Here is a 17,751-nt window from a genome sequence, read left to right as displayed (position 1 = left end):
TCCCTCCCTGAATGTACTATCTATGCAATTCTCTCCGTGGTGCTGTCATGGGCGATCAGAGAAAAATATAGTTCTTACCGATAACGGTATTTCTCTGAGCCCATGACGGCACCCGTACATTCCCTCCCTTCACTTATGGGTGTGCACATTCAAAGAGTGCCATAGTCTATTCATAATCTACTTTTAGTTAAAATCACGCGGTATCTTACTAGGCTAAACAGTTAAAATTTGCAAATGCCTTAGTAGTCTCCCATCATTCTCTATGTAAACAAACTGATGCAGGAGAGTGGTACCGCCTTTTTATCCGTAGGTTTCCTGTCCTTGGTGGGCGGATCCCCTCTCTCCGTGGTGCCGTCATGGGCTCAGAGAAATACAGTTATCGGTAAGAACTATATTTTTCCATTCACAATGTTTTGGAGCCTACCTAAACTAAAATGAAGTAAGAGGGTGTTTTGCGGAGTACCCCCCACAGAGGCTCTTTTCCAGAGTACTCCCATAGAGATTTGTTCAGAGTGCTAACAGGTATTTCTGGTACAGTATTCCCACAAACATGGTTGCAGAGTAGAAAAAATGTGTTTTTATATGCAGTGTTCACACAGACACTGGTGCAGAGTATTATTTTGTAGGCACACTACTTGTCAGAAACACAGCTACAGAATACAAAGGCTTTTTGGCACAGTACTTCCAGAGGCAGGGTTGTAGAATATACCGTATTTTTCAGACTACAAGACGCACTTTTTCCCCCCAAAAAAATGGGGGAAAATAGGGGGTGCGTCTAATAGTCGCAATGCAGGCTTACCGTGGTGGCAGAGGTGTGGCGGCAGAGGTGCGGGGGTGAGGAGGCGCAGTGAGCGGGGTCCCTTTCCCCGGTGAGGTGATGCAGCAGCCCGGTAAGCAGCAGAGCCGGGTGAATCCTGTTATCGGTGGTGGCGGCGGCGGCCATCTTCCTTAGGCCGCGCATGCGCAGATGGAGCGCTCTGCTTCCCTGGGCTTCAGGAAAATGGCCGCGTGTGCGCAGATGGAGATCGCGGTGGCCATTTTCCTGAAGCCGAGTTCACAGATTTAGATTTTGGCTTCAGGAAAATGGCCGCCGCGATCACCATCTGCGCACGCGTGGCCTCCCACGGCCATTTTCCTGAAGCCCCGGGAAGCAGAGCGCTTCATCTGCGCACACGCGGCCTCAGGAAGATGGCTGCCACCACCGATAACAACAGGATTCACCCGGCTCTGCTGCTTACCGGGCTGCTGCATCACCTCACCGGGGAAAGGGACCCCTCTCACGCCATACCTCTCACTGCGCCTCCTCATCCCAGCACCTCTGCCGGTAACCACTGCTGCAACCCTCCCATGAACACCAGGCCGAGGCGTCGCCCACCTAAGCAGGAAGGGACCCTGCTCAGGTGCACGCCGTACCGCATCACCCCACCTCTGCCGACACCATGCTTCCTGTGACCCTGCTCTGCCACCGCCAGCCCTCAGGTAAGATACTGTAAATTCGGACAATAAGACGGACCCCCATCTTATAAAAAATCTTTTTTTCTGCAATTTTCACCCCCAAATTTGGGGTGCGCCTTATGGTCTGGTGCGTCTTCTAGTCCGAAAAATACGGTACACAACGGCTTAAATGCAGTTTTTTGGGGGGGTTTAGGCACAGTCACAACTTGTACAGTATGATCAAATATTTTTTTTTTTATTAGACACTCTACTCTCAAACACGGCTGCAGAGTATACAATGTTGGTTAGAAATGCGATTTGTGTAGACACAGCAGTTAAGTAAAATTGTCTGGCCTACAAATGGCATCAAGATGGCTGATACCAATTATTATTTATTTGCGACACTACTAGAAAAACACACAGCAGCTTAAAAGCACAGTGCTCCCACAGGAGCAGAGTACACACAGTGGGTTAAAGGGAATCTGTGTCTCCCACCCCTCTTCCCGGGAGGTATATGACCTATTAATATGGACAAATAGGTGATAGAAATGTTAAACTAGTCCCATCTTTATGCCTCATATTAATGGTCTTGTTGAGAAATGTTAAATTCTTTCTGTATGCTAATGATTTCTACAAGATTTCGGGGCATGCGGTGCCTGTAAAGAAATCCCTGCTTCCTGTGTTCATTGTAATACTAAACCCCCCCCCCTTCCAATGTACGTCAGTTGTGGCCCTGGAATCCTGCACTCCCTCCCTCCAGAAATCCATACGTCTTCTTCCATTCTATGGGCACTGCACTCAGGGATCTTTTCTGCAGGTTCCGCCAACTCTGCTCCAGTGACCTCCAGTGTGCACGACGATAAGGGACCTCCCCACTTCCTCCCTGCATTGTAATCGCTATGTACACATGGTTCCTAGCCCCTTCATGACCTTGCCGTTTTTTGCAATTCTGACCAGTGTCCCTTTATGAGGTAATAACTCAGGAACGCTTCAACGGATCCTAGCGATTCTAAGATTGTTTTTTCGTGACATATTGGGCTTCATGTTAGTGGTAAATTTAGGTCGATAATTTCTGAGTTTATTTGTGAAAAAAACGGAAATTTGGCAAAAATTTTGAAAATTTCGCAATTTTCACATTTTGAATTTTTATTCTGTTAAACCAGAGAGTTATGTGACACAAAATAGTTAATAAATAACATTTCCCACATGTCTACTTTACATCAGCACAATTTTGGAAACAAATTTTTTTTTTGCTAGGAAGTTATAAGGGTTAAAATTTGACCAGTGATTTCTCATTTTTACAACAAAATTTACAAAACCATTTTTTTTAGGGACCACCTCACATTTGAAGTCAGTTTGAGGGTTCTATATGGCTGAAAATACCCAAAAGTGACACCATTCTAAAAACTGCACCCCTCAAGGTGCTCAAAACCACATTCAAGAAGTTTATTAACCCTTCAGGTGTTTCACAGCAGCAGAAGCAACATGGAAGTAAAAAATGAACATTTAACTTTTTAGTCACAAAAATGATCTTTTAGCAACAATTTTTTATTTTCCCAAGGGTAAAAGGAGAAACTGGACCACGAACGTTGTTGTCCAATTTGTCCTGAGTACGCTGATACCTCATATGTGGGGGTAAACCACTGTTTGGTCGCACGGCAGGGCTCAGAAGGGAAGAGCGCCATTTGACTTTTTGAATGAAAAATTGGCTCCAATCTTTAGCGGACACCATGTCGCGTTTGGAGAGCCCCCGTGTGCCTAAACATTGGAGCTCCCCCACAAGTGACCACATTTTGGAAACTAGACCCCCCAAGGAACTTATCTAGAAGCATAGTGAGCACTTTAAACCCCCAGGTGCTTCACAAATTGATCCGTAAAAATGAAAAAGTACTTTTTTTCACAAATAAATTATTTTAGCCTCAATTTTTTCATTTTCACATGGGCAACAGGATAAAATGGATCCTAAATTTTGTTGGGCAATTTCTCCTGAGTACACCAATACCTCACATGTGGGGGTAAACCACTGTTTGGGCACATGGTAAGGCTCGGAAGGGAAGGAGCGCCATTTGACTTTTTGAATGAAAAATTATCTCCATCGTTAGCGGACACCATGTCGCGTTTGGAAAGCCCCTGTGTGCCTAAACATTGGAGCTCCTCCACAAGTGACCCCATTTTGGAAACTAGACCCCCCAAGGAACTCATCTAGAGGCATAGTGAGCACTTTAAACCCCCAGGTGCTTCACAAATTGATCCGCAAAAATGAAAAAGTACTTTTTTTTCACACAAAATTTCTTTTAGCCTCAATTCTTTCATTTTCACATGGGCAACAGGATAAAATGGATCCTAAAATTTGTTGGGCAATTTCTCCTGAGTATGCCGATACCTCATATGTGGGGGTAAACCACTGTTTGGGTGCACGGCAAGGCTCGGAAGGGGAGGCGTGCCATTTGACTTTTTGAATGGAAAATTAGCTCCAATCGTTAGCGGACACCATGTCGCGTTTGGAGAGCCCCTGTGTGCCTAAACATTGGAGCTCCCCTACAAGTGACCCCATTTTGGAAACTAGACCCCCCAAGGAACTTATCTAGATGCATAGTGAGCACTTATAACCCCCAGGTGCTTCACAGAAGTTTATAACGCAGAGCCGTGAAGATAAAAAAATAATTTTTCTTTCCTCAAAAATGATTTTTAGCCCAGAATTTTTTATTTTCCCAAGGGTAATAGGAGAAATTGGACCCCAAATGTTGTTGTCCAGTTTGTCCTGAGTACGATGATACCCCATATGTGGGGGTAAACCACTGTTTGGGCGCACGGCAGGGCTCGGAAGGGAAGGCACGCCATTTGGCTTTTTGAATGGAAAATTAGCTCCAATCATTAGCGGACACCATGTCGCGTTTGGAGAGCCCCTGTGTGCCTAAACATTGGAGCTCCCGCACAAGTGACCTCATTTTGGAAACTAGACCTCCCATGGAACTAATCTAGATGTGTGGTGAGCACTTTGAACCCCCAAGTGCTTCACAGAAGTTTATAACGCAGAGCCATGAAAATAAAAAATAATTTTTCTTTTCTCAAAAATGATTTTTTAGCCCACAATTTTTTATTTTCCCAAGGGTAACAGGAGAAATTGGACCCCAAAAGTTGTTGTCCAGTTTCTCCTGAGTACGCTGGTACCCCAAATGTGGGGGTAAACCACTGTTTGGGCGCACGTCAGGGCTTGGAAGGGCGGGAGCACCATTTGACTTTTTGAACGCAAGATTGGCTGGAATCAATGGTGGCGCCATGTTGCGTTTGGAGACCCCTGATGTGCCTAAACAGTGGAAACCCCTCAATTCTAACTTCAACACTAACCCCAACACACCCCTAATCCTAATCCCAACTGTAGCCATAACCCTAATCACAACCCTAACCCCATCACACCCCTAACCACAACCCTAACCGCAACACAACCGTAACCCTAATTCCAACCCTAATCCTAACCCTAATCCCAACCGTAACCCTAATCCCAACCCTAACCACAACTGTAACCCCAACACACCCCTAACCCTATCCGTAACCCTAACCACAAGCCTAATCTTAACCCTATTTCAAACCCTAGCCCTAATTCCAACCCTAACTCTAATTCCAACCCTAACCCTAAGGCTATGTGCCCACGTTGCGGATTCGTGTGAGATTTTTCCGCACGATTTTTGAAAAATCTGCAGGTAAAAGGCACTGCGTCTTGCCTGCGGATTTACAGCAGATTTCCAGTGTTTTTTTGTGCGGATTTCACCTGCGGATTCCTATTGAGGAACAGGTGTAAAACGCTGCGGAATCCGCACAAAGAATTGACATGCTGCGGAAAATACAATGCAGCGTTTCTGCACAGAATTTTCCGCACCATGGGCACAGCGGATTTGGTTTTCCTTAGGTGTACATGGTACTGTAAACCTGATGGAAAACTGCTTCGAATTCGCAGCGGCCAATCCGCTGCGGATCCGCTGCCAATCCGCTGCCAATCCGCTGCGGATCCGCGGCCAATCCGCTGCGGATCTGCTGCGGATCCGCGGCCGATCCGCTGCCGATCCGCGGCCGATCCGCTGCCGATCCGCTGCGGATCCGCTGCGGATCCGCGGCCGATCCGCTCTGTGTGCACATGCCATAACCCTACCCCTAACCCTAACCCTACCCGTAACCCTAACCCTACCCCTAACCCTACCCTTAGTTCTAACCCTAGTTCTAACCCTAACCCTAGTGGAAAAAGAAAAAAAAAAAATTTTCTTTATTTTATTATTGTCCCTACCTATGGGGGTGATAAAGGGGGGGGGTTTATTTATTATTTTTTTATTTTGATCGCTGTGGTAGAACCTACCACAGCGATCAAAATGTACTTGTAATGAATCTGCCAGCCGGCAGATTCGGCGGGCGCACTGAGCATGCGCCCGCCATTTTGGAAGATGGCGGCGCCCAGCGAGGAGACGGACCAACACCGGGAGCCTCGGTAAGTATAAGGGGGGGGGGGGAGATCGGGGCACGGGGGGGGCGTCGGAGCACCGGGGGGTGACATAGGAGCAGGGGGGGAGCGGGCAGGAGGACGGGGGAGCGGAGCACAGGACGGAGGGGACCGGACCCCATAACGGAGCACTGGTGGGGCGATCGGTGGGGTGTGGCGGGTCACTTCAGGTTTTCCAGCCATGGCCGATGGTATTGCAGCATCGGCCATGGCTGGATTGTAATATTTCACCAGTTTTTTAGGTGAAATATTACAAATCGCTCTGATTGGCAGTTTCACTTTCAACAGCCAATCAGAGCGATCGTAGCCACGGGGGGGTGAAGCCACCCCCCCCTGGGCTGAAGTACAACTCCCCCTCTCCCTGCAGATCGGGTAAAATAGGAGTTAACCCCTTCACCCGATCTGCAGGGACGCGATCATTCCATGACGCCACATAGGCGTCATGGGTCGGGAAGGGGCTAGCAATGACTGCAGGGAGGAAGTGGGGAGAGCAAGCATCTTATTGTGGCACACACTGCAGGCCACAGTGACTCGCCTGCTCAGATCCTTAAATGCAGTGTCCATAGAAGGGAGGAAGAGGTATGGTTTTTTGAGGAAGTGCAGGGCGCGGGATTCTGGCAAACTGATCTGCATTGGGAGGGGGGGTAGTATTACAATGAAGACAGGAGTCAGGGATTTATTCCACACACCACATGCCCTGGACCCTAGAAGAAATCATTAGCATATAGAGAGAATATAACTTTTCTCAACAACAAGACTAATAATATGGTAATATTAGGCATAGAGTTAGGACTAGTTTAACAATTCTATTACCTGTATGCCCATATTGAGGTTATGTGCACACGTCCGGAATAGCCGCGAAATTCCGGAACTCCCTGCCGCGGGAAAAATGCATGCGGAATTGGCATGCGTTTTCCCTCTAAACACTAGCGTTTTACAAGCGTAATTAGCTATGCCTATGCAGCATCAATAGTAAAAAGATCTAACGTTTAAAAATTTAAAAAAATAAAAAATCGTGATTCTCACCTTCCGGCGTCCCCGGCAGCCTTCCCACTCCTCGGGATGCTCGTGTTCCCAGTAATGCCTAGCGGCAATGACCCCAGATGACGTATGGTCTCGCGAGACCACTACGTCATCACAGGTCATTGCCGCAAAGCATCACTGGGAACGGAAGCATCGCGAGGAGCGGGAAGACTGCCGGGGACGCCGGAAGGTGAGAATATCACGATTTTTTTATTTTAATTTTTTTTTTTTTTTTATATACATATATACAATTATATGGTTCCCAGGGCCTGGAGGAGAGTCTCCTCTCCTCCACCCTGGGTACCAACCGTACATGATCCGCTTACTCCCCGCATGGTGGGCAGAGCCACATGCGAAAAGTAAGCAGATCAATGCATTCCTATGTGTGCGGAATCCCCGCGATTCCTCACAAAGAATGAACATGCTGCGTTTTTTTCCAGAATGCGATTCCGCCGCGGAAAAAAACAAAGCATGTGCACAAAAAATGCGGAATGCATTCTAATAGGATGCTTAATGTATGCGTTTTTTTTTCACGGTTTTATTGCGTTTTTTATAGCGAAAAACGCAAAAAAAAATGTGAAAATTCCTGAACGTGTGCACATAGCCTAAAAGGTCATATATGTCCGGGGGGTGACAGATTCCCTTTATTGGAACAGTACTCCCATATGTGGAGAGATGCAGAGTACACACAGTGGCTTAAAGGAACAGTACTCCCACAGGTGGGGGGTGCAGAATTTACACAGCAACTTTTAGCACAGTACTACCACAAATATGGGTGGCAGAGTGCGCAGTCAGAATCTGTCCCTCACTCCAGCTGTGTCCTATCCCTACACTAATAAGAGCAGAATGGCGGCAGTACTCATGATCTGGCCTATATACAGGTCGGGTGACGTGGCGCCAATGGCTCTGAAAGTGCCCACAGTCTAAAAGCATGTTGATTGGCTGTGCACCAGCCTTTCAACAAGCTTTTAGACAGGCAAACCTGAACAGGAAAGCAGACGTACAGTAAAGTCAGTGTTCGGGGTCTGCAGCTTATTGGCTCCCCGTCTATGTACCCCAAAGGCTTCACATGCTAGGGGTTGGATAATTTTCTAGTCCCTCAGCGCTCCACTGGGGGCTTTTGCCTGAGTACCTGTAAAGCAGTGTTCAGGCATTCTGCCAACGGAGCCAGCGGCTTTAAAGGGACTCTGTCACCTGAATTTGGAGGGAACAATTTTCAGTCATATGGGCGGGGTTTTTGGGTGTTTGATTCACCCTTTCCTTACCCGCTGACTGCAATATTGGATTGAAGTTCATTCTCTGTCCTCCATAGTACACGCCTGCGTAAGGCAAGATACAAACCTTCTGTACTAATGTTGTCCATCAGGACAACCTAGTGCAAGTGAATAATTGTGGAGTTATTCAGTTATGCATATACTTTCACTGATACAATTTTTTACGGTCATGAATTTATACTTGGCATATTACCCAGAGGAGCATTGCGGCTTTAAGTCTCCTCATCTCGGCATGCTTAGCTTGTCAATCTCCGCAAGGAGAAACAATACTTCTTGGATACATGTACCCATAAAACGCTTGACATTGTTGCATGTTGTACACTATTGTACTTCTCGCTATAATATTTTGTACTGATTTTTTTTTAATGGCATAATTGACTGAGTCTTCTTGCTTATTAATATTTAAACACGTAAAGTGACAAAATGGGTGAAAACTTTTGCAAGCCACTGCATGAAGTTGGTTGACAGAACAGAGCAAGGTTAGACAGTCTGTATTCAGGATACATTATTGCCAGCTACTATTAAAAGCCACGTGTGACCTTGACTGTGCTCCGTATACCAGCAGTAAAAATGATTACCCATATACTATCTCCATAGTAACAGTGAAGAAAATGTTCTATTGTACAATGGATAAAGTACATATTTGGCGGTTTAGTAAAACTCAGTCTAATAGATACGACGTGTGATGCCATCCCTCTGCACTCCAAAGTCACAACTTTCTCCTACTTTCAGTGGCTCTGTCGTGAGCTGAAATTGCCCCCTGCAAAACGATATGCATTGTACTTACAACCTTAAGTCAGATGTTCATAACCGAGGAACTGCCTGTAATTTATTTTGCTTTGCGCACTTAAACAGTGGATTCAGTCGTTCACAAAATGAAACTGCCGTGATCATGTCTGGAATTCTAGGATAAAATGATGCCTTTAAAACTCTCGTTTCAAACACTTGCAGGGAACCTCCAAAAGGAGCTCACCATCTCGCCAAGAGTCTGGATGAGGCTTTGGAACTTTTAGATACTGCAGAATTAAAAGACCGAATTGATCTGATCTGGATCATTGGAGGCAGCTCTCTTTATAAAGTAAGTCATAATTACTAGTAAGTGTTCATAGCATTCTTGAGCCTGCCATACTGTTTCAATATGTAAGCACTGAATCCTCAGATTTCATCCAACCTAATTGGCCAAGATTTTAAGTTGGTGACATTTTATGTTTAACCAGCTTAGTTCCTCAATCGGAGAATTGCTAGTTAACCATTTCAGAACGGCTCAGAGACTTAAAACTTCCGCACAGTGCTCTTTTTCCTGCACCAACGTTCTAAAATGTAAGTGCAGTCTAATCCGCATTCACAAGATCCTGAAGCTGTCACACACAGCCAAACTTTCTAGAGACAATGAGCATGTTTTAGTACCATGTTTTCCTTTTTGATTTCTGAACTCGCACTGTATATACACTGCTCAAAAAAAATAAAGGGAACACTTAAACAGAATATAACTCCTAGTAAATCAAACTTCTGTGAAATCAAACTGTCCCCTTTGGAAGCAACACTGTTTGACAATCAATTTCACGTGCTGTTGTGCAAATTGAATAGACAACCGATGGAAATTATTGGCAATTATCAAGACACCCTCCATAAAGGAGTGGTTCTGCAGGTAGGGACCACAGACCACATCTCAGTACCAATGCTTTCTGGCTGATGTTTAGATCACTTTTGAATGCTGGTTGTGCTTTCACACTCGTGGTAGTATGAGACAGACTCTACAACCCACACAAGTGGCTCAGGTATTGCAGCTCATCCAGGATGGCACATCAATGTGAGCTGTGGCAATAAGGAGATGTGGAGGGGGCCATAGGAGAGCAACAACCCAGCAGCAGGACCACTATCTCAGCCTTTGTGCAAGGAGATACAGGAGGAGCACTGCCAGAGCCCAGCAAAATGACCTCCAGCAGGCCACAAATGTGCATGTCTTCACAAACTGTTAGAAATTGACTCCATGAGGATGGTCTGAGTGCCCGACATCCACAGATGGGGGTTGTGCTCACAGCCCAACACCCTACAGGATACTTGGCATTTGCCACAGAACACCAGGATTGGCAAATTCACCACTGGCACCCTGTGCTCTCCACAGATGACCGCAGGTTCACACTGAGCACATGTGACAGACGTGACAGAGTCTGGAGATGCTGTGGAGAGCGATCTGCTGCCTGCAACATCCGTCAGCATGACCGGTTTGGCAGTGGGTTAGTAATGGTGTGGAGTGGCATTTCTTTGGAGGGCCGCACAGCCCTCCATGTGCTCGCCAGAGGTAGCCTTACTGCCATTAGGTCCCGAGATGAGAACCTCAGACCCCTTGTGAGACCATATGCTGGTGCGGTTGGCCCTGGGTTCCTCCTAATGCAGGACAATGCCAGACCTCATGTGGCTGGAGAGTGTCCAGCAGTTCATGCAAGATGAAGGCAATGAAGCTATGGACTGGCCCGCCCATTACCCTGACCTGAATTTGATTGAACACATCATGTCTCGCTCCATCCACCACAGACTGTCCAGGAGTTGGCAGATGCTTTAGTCCTGGTCTGGGAGGAGATCCCTCTGAAGACCATCCGCCGCCTCATCAGAAGCATGCCCAGGCGTTGTACAGTAGGGAGGTCATACAGGCGCGTGGAGGCCACACACAATACTGAGCATCTTTTCCTTGTCATGAGGAATTTCCACTGAAGTTGGATTAGCCTGTAATTTGGTTTTCCACTTTGATTTTGAGTATCATTCCAAATCCAGATGTCCATGGAATATTTATTTTGATTTACACTGATAATTTTGTTTTATTGTTCTGAACACATTCCACTATGCAATGAATAAAAATTTGCAACTGGAATATTTTATTCAGAGATATCTAGGTTGTGGTATTTTAGTGTTTCCTTTATTTTTTTGAGCAGTGTACATATTATGAAGCACTTGCCCTGCTTTCATCTCCGAACCCAGTGAACACTGGGTGAAGGGAGTGAACTGGAGCTGCTGGGTGCCAGTAACGCAAGACAGCTCTGCAACGCAGGCTGAAATTCTACTGTAGCTGGGACTAATAAAGCAACTCTATTACAATAGATCACCTAAAAGAGAATATATTAATGTGTTAAAATGCACCATTATCCTCAAAAGTCTTAAGATCTTATTGGGAGCAGTGCGTATTGGCAAGGCACAGTTTGCCGTGTAGCTGAAGTTCAGTCAGTGCCCATAAGTCTGCAGTCACACGATTTGGACCTGACAACCCTTTTTAAAATTGCGTAGGTGAAGAAAATTATATTTTGGTCTAATGCTTCTGTAAATGTCCCACTTTGTAGTCTTCGTTTATTTCGGTTACACCCAGTCTTATATTGTTTTACCCACTTCTCACCTTCAGCGTTACGCGATCTTTATCATACACTGACATGTATTGCTAAGCTTGCATTTGCAAACACTTATAAAGCCATGAGCCTAGTAACAACTGTAAACTGCGCACAATACACTCACATGTAATACTGCTTGCCAAACGCCTTCATCACAATTTCTTTTTGTAGTGGTGCCACTTTTTTCACTCTTAGTGCACTTTAATTCTTTGGAAATATACTCTATTTTGGCGTATTGCTGTTCTTTGCAAATTGTAAACCAGAGCCGCATATTTCATCTGCAAGGCTGTGTGGAAATGAGTTGTGATCAAAGGATAATCTGGCACCAAAATACATGCATCATATTCCTCCATCAGGTGTTTTCTGCAGTTCTTAATACCTACGTAGTCATGATGAAACCTAATAGATGCTACCTGTAACCTCACAAGCCCTCCTCTGCTTTCCTCTTGGCTGCCTATCACGCAATCATCTCCAATATTTTTTCCCATGTGTCCCCTACACTGTGGAACTTGATACTTCAGTACATCAGATTGTCCTCCACGGTACAAGTCTTCAAGCGCATCTTCACAACCCAGTTATTCAGAAAAGCTTACAGCCTCCAATAATGCTGCTACCACCTGTTATTTTCACTCATTGACCCACTGTCTGCTATAACATACCGTATACGCGGTGTGTGCACAATTAGGTAATTTGTATTGTTTGATTTTGATTATCGTACAACTACAGTGCTGTCGGTGAATCCAACAGGTTAAGGGGAATCTGTCACCCCCTGGACACTTTCCAGCTATTACTACACAAGTAATAGAATGTTTTATCTAGTCTTACCTGTGTAACTCATAGTTGCTGTCTGTCTAGATGTGGAGAAATAGACTTTTATTTCATTATGTTAATGATTTCTTCCAGGCTCCGGGGCGTGCGGTGTCTGGAAGAAATCTCTGCCTCCGCTCTTCATTATACGATCACCCCACGCCTCCCATGCACACCACACTGACCTGTGACTGCAGTTGTGCTGCCTGAATTCTGCGCATGCATCCTGCACTCACTCAACAATTTCTACCTTTTCCTTCTCTATGGTCAGTGTATTGAGCGTTCTTGTGCACAAGAACACTGAATACACGGACCATAGAAAGATGTACAGATTGTCGAGTGAGTGCAGGGCGCATGCGCAGGATTCAGGCAGCACAACTGCAGTCACAGGTCAGTGTGTAAACTAAATTATGCATCTAAATAAACATAAATTTACCAATCTCCTTTATTTTCATGTTAAAGTGAGAATAACCAAATAACTTTAAGGCTGTGTGCACACGTTCAGGATTTTTCGGGTTTTTTTTCGGCGGTTTTCCGCTATAAAAACGCAATAAAACTGCTAAAAAAAAAAGAAGCTTACATTAAGCATCCTATTAGAATGCAATCCGCAATTTTTGTGCACATGTTGCGTTTTTTTTCCGCAGCGGAATTGCATTCTGGAAAAAAAACGCAGCATGTTCATTCTTTTTGCGGAATCGCGGGGATTCTGCACACATAGGAATGCATTGAACTGCTTACTTTCCGCATGTGGCTGTGCCCACCATGCGGGAATTAAGTGGATCATGTGCGGTTGGTACCCAGGGTGGAGGAGAGTCTCTGGGAACCATATACCTGTAAAAAATTGTGATATTCTCACCTTCCAGCGGCACCCGCATCCTTCCTGCTCCTCGCGATGCTCCCGTTCCCAGTAATGCCTCGCGGCAATGACCTGTGGTGACGTAGCGGTCTCGCGTGATGCTAGGTCATCTGGGGTCATTGCTGCCAGGCATTACTGGGAACGGGAGCATCGCGAGGAGCGGAAAGGCTGCGGGTGCCGCTGGAAGATGAGAATATCACAATTTTTTTATTTTCAACATTAGATCTTTTACTATTGATGCTGCATAGGCAGCATCAATAGTAAAAAGTTGTTCACACATGTCAAACATTGTTTGGCAAGTGTGACCAACCTGTCAAATCAGTTTTCCATGCGACGCTATAGATCGCTTGGAAAACGCTAGCATTCTGCAAGCTAATTACGCTTGCAAAACGCTAGTGTTTAGCGGGAATACGCATGCCAATTCCGCATGCGATATACCCGTGGCAGGGAGTTGCAGAATTGCCTCTGAAATTTCCACGGAAATTCCGGACATGTGCACATAGCCTAGCTGTACAAAAATATATTTCTGACAAACAATATTGGTGACCAATATAGCCACCCTTCTCAAGAACGCTCAAAAGCTCCATACATGGAGTTTCTTAATCAGTTGACAAGCAACTTTTTGATCAGCCCTAATCACAGCCTACCAGACCATGCTCAGAAAGGGAACGGTTTTACATTTCCCATTTAAGAAGGGACTATAAGTTCTCACTAGGGTTTAGGTCAGGTGAAGGTGCCATGATGTTAGTCTTTCATCTTTAAGGCTCCGAGCAGTGTCTGACTTCGAACGAGTTATGTCCTGCATAAAAAATCATGATTTTCTTGAAAGATGCAGACTTTTTTCCTATACCAATGCTTGGAGAAAGTCTTCTGAAAAATGGCAGTAGGTTTGGGAGTTTATTTTGAGTCCAGCTTCAAACTGAAAAGGTCCAACTAGCTCGTCTTTAATCCAGCCCATAGCAGTATTTCACCTCCACCTTACTGGTGTCTGAGTGGATGTGGAGGTCTGTGCTTGTTACTGACTCACATACCCCAGGCACATCCATCTGGTCTGTTAAGAGTCACTCTCATCTCATCAGTCCATAAAACCTTTGAAAACTCAGTCTTCAGAAATTTCTTGGCCCAGTTTTGACCTCTAATCTTCTGTCTTGCTCAATGGTGGTTCTGCCTTCCTTACCTCAGCCATCTCTCTGAGCACTGAACACCTTGTATTTTTGGGCCTCCAGGGAGGATGCAGGTTGGGAATATGACAGCACTGGAGGATAATGGCTTCCTGGCTGCTTCATGTTTGAGTCTTCCAAAGTCTTTAGCAGCTAATGAGCGTCTTTTTTCGCAACACGTTTTTACACCCTGTTGACTACTTGCAGCAAAACTTCTGATGATTCTGATGTGAGACTTGTAACAATTTTTGTCCTTTTCAGTCAGTTAAATCTCGTTTTACCGTATTTTTCGGATTATAAGACACACTTTTTTTCCCCCAAATTTGGGGGGGGGAATGGGGGTGCGTCTTATAATGCGAATGTACATTACCAATACCGTAGCTGCAGGCTGGGATGAAGGGGTGTCCGGCCGTGCTGCTGGTGTCTGGCGCTGCTACCCAGTGCTCTGCGGGTGTCTCCAGTTCCCAGCAGCGCTGCTGCCTGGTGCTCTGCTGGTGTCTCCGGTGCTGCGGGGGCGCTTATGGCACTGCCCGATGTTGTTGTGGCGGTCTCCGGTGCTTCAAGGTCCCACCCCGGCAGTCCCATGGTTTCCTGTGCAGTGAATTCCGGTAAAATGGCCGCCGGGTGGCGCATGAGCAGATGGAGATCTCGGGAGATGAGATTTCAGCTCTGAAAACCCATCTCCTGAGATCTCGGTGCCGAGATCTCCATCTGCGCATGCACCGCTCCCCCTCCCCCGGCGGCCATTTTACCGGAGTCCACCGCACAGGAAACCATGGAACTGCCGGGGCTCTGGCCTCTCACAAAATGTCGGCAGAGCCCCAGCAGCACCGTCCGGGCATCGGGACACCAGTAGAGCACCGGACATCCGCCCCCCCACCCTCGCAGCACCGAGCATCGGAGACACCCGCTGAGCACCGGGCGGCAGCAGCGCCAGACATCAGCAGCAATGCCGGACACCCCTTCATCCAAGCCTGCAGCATCACCCCACTCCTGTCTCCTCCAGCAGCGACCCTAGGTCCCCGCTTCACCGACCGCAGCCACCACCCCTGGTAAGCAATAAGACGCATGGATTATAAGAAACAACACCATTTTATTTTAAAAAAAAAATCCTATTTTCTCCCCGCGTCTTATAATTGGGAGCATCTTATAAAGTGAAAAATACGGTATCTACTGCAGATCTAGCAATTCTCTGAATGTTGAGCTCTGTATAACCCTGCCCACACCACTGGCAGCTTTCTATGTACACTGTGCATATGCAGAAAGGTGTCAAAGAATGGTAGAAGTGGGGTTATGCAGAGGTCACAAATATAGAGGACTAACTGGTCTGAGAGAACTAATCCTCTGATCTATTGATAAAATGCTGATTTATATTAACTATATCATGCCGCTTGGAAAGTGGCACATCTCTGGAATTTGGGTCGCTGCCCCTACCCTTGATTCCATCTAATGGGTTAGCCGTACAGTTGGTCGGGTTCCAATTGCTGGAACCAAAAATCATCTAGAGAAAAAGGGGCTAAACTTTTTTTTTTTTTTTTTTTTTTTTTTTAAATATGGTTTTGTTAATGAAGCCATATTCAAGTGTAAATAATTTATGTGTATAATCACGTACACTTACATTTTGCTTTACTAGCATTTTGCTTTTCTTATTTTTTTTTTTTTCCCCAAATTGAACTATAATTCTAGATCGTGATTGGCTTTCTTATGGGGCTGTTGGACTCGGGTGCCAAGGGCCCACCAGTAACCATCTCCAGGGCCCCACTTTTCAACTGCATGCAATGTGACATTATCCTCAATCGCCAACTTGTATAACATGAAGTGGGTAGATTGGTAAATAAATGAATAAGATGCAGCCTCTGTCTGTACATAGTGATCAAGTATATAGTGCCAAGTGCTGCTCATATAAGAGGGTGGTGGCCCACTCTTGCACAGGGCCACCGGAGGATTCTCCTGCGGGCCAGTCCAAGCCTGTGCTGGGCTGCGCCCCGCTGACACCCCAGCATTTCATCAGCTGCCTTGCTCTGCTCTAATGGTCACAAGTGTAGTTTCCTTAAAGTAGCACTTACAGCTTGGTAATGGTATATGTGAGTTTGTGGTGGCAAACGACATGTTGAAGACATTGTGGCCATTTTGGCTTTATCCGATTTGTCCAGCATCCTACCGGAATTGCATGGGGACATGGGGTCTTCGTTTTGACAAGATAAAGTTTAACTTCCCAAAAATCGAATGTTGAAGCCGTAACAGATCTTCAGTGTAATGCTCTTCGGGGCAATTATACAAACTGTTGAAGCAGAATAAATAGTATTTTTTCCTATCGCCACGACAGCACCCACAAAGAGAGAGAGGGGATCCGCCCACCTTCCGGACAGGAACCTACAGGTTAAAAAGGGGCGGCCCCCCTCGCCCTCCAGTTTGGGTTCCTGTCCGGACGGCGGGAGCCTACAGTTTCGCTTACCCAGGTCCGCCAAGCCTCTGTGCGGTGTCCGGGTGAGAACGGCAGAGTCGGGGGCCTGGAAGCAGCGTCGGGGGAAGTCCTGTTTTCAGCTTCCCCCCCTCGTCTGGCAGGGACCAGCTCAGTGAGGAATGGCTGAGCGGTCGAGGTGGCGTTCCCGGGGGAAGGCGCGCCGCCCCGGGTCGTCCACGCGCGCGCGACGCTGCAGGAGCACGTCGGCGCTTATGACCCGGAAGTAGATGAACGACTTCCGGAGGAGGCCGGGAGGAAGAGCGCGGGACCTTTGAAAAGAAGGCAGCGCTTGGTGAGTAGTGTGCGGCAACATGTCTTCTACAGGAGACGCCGAACACCGACAATTAGGTGAGCAAAGGAGCAGCAGCAGATCTCACACTGGAGATGTGGTACGCGGGCAGCAGGACCCTGGCACGTCACGTCGCATCTCACCCCCTCAGAAACCGGTACTCTATTGTTTCATCAGCAGTGGTGAGTTTGATATTTGAGCCATTGGCTGATACAAATTGTCTCCTGTACTATGCTTTTTTATAGGGAAAAAAGACCTCAAAGTCCAAGCATAAGCAGTGCGCGTTATGCACGGAGCCACTACCTGACACCTATCTAAAGAAATTATGTCAGTTGTGTATATGCCGTACGTTAGAGGAAGAGGCCCCCCTTCGTGTATCAGACTTAAGGGAAGTAATTAGGGAAGAAATAAAATCGTCCCTTAAAATTAAACGGCATGAGAAGAGTAGCATGGAGATAATATCCGATTCCAGCCCTTCATTGCAAGAGGGTGAGTGCTCGGAGAGTTCATCATCAGCCTCCTCAGATGAGGAAGGAAGGCCTTGTTTCTCCACTGATAATATGGAGACTTTAGTTAAA

General features: G+C 46.4%; 1 protein-coding gene across 1 annotated transcript in view; it reads left to right on the top strand.

Annotated features, from left to right (window-relative positions):
- DHFR (dihydrofolate reductase) overlaps nucleotides 1-17,751 on the top strand; it is an 86,802-nt gene that overhangs the window by 29,923 nt on the left and 39,128 nt on the right. Inside the window, exon 4 of the mRNA XM_077288372.1 lies at nucleotides 9,172-9,298. Within this exon, the coding sequence (XP_077144487.1) occupies nucleotides 9,172-9,298 (127 nt within the window). The remainder of the gene's footprint in view (nucleotides 1-9,171; nucleotides 9,299-17,751) is intronic.

This window comes from Ranitomeya variabilis, chromosome 1 (genome assembly GCF_051348905.1).
Source record: "Ranitomeya variabilis isolate aRanVar5 chromosome 1, aRanVar5.hap1, whole genome shotgun sequence".
Classification (NCBI taxonomy): domain Eukaryota; kingdom Metazoa; phylum Chordata; class Amphibia; order Anura; family Dendrobatidae; genus Ranitomeya; species Ranitomeya variabilis.
This window is presented reverse-complemented; position numbering and strand designations above follow the sequence as displayed.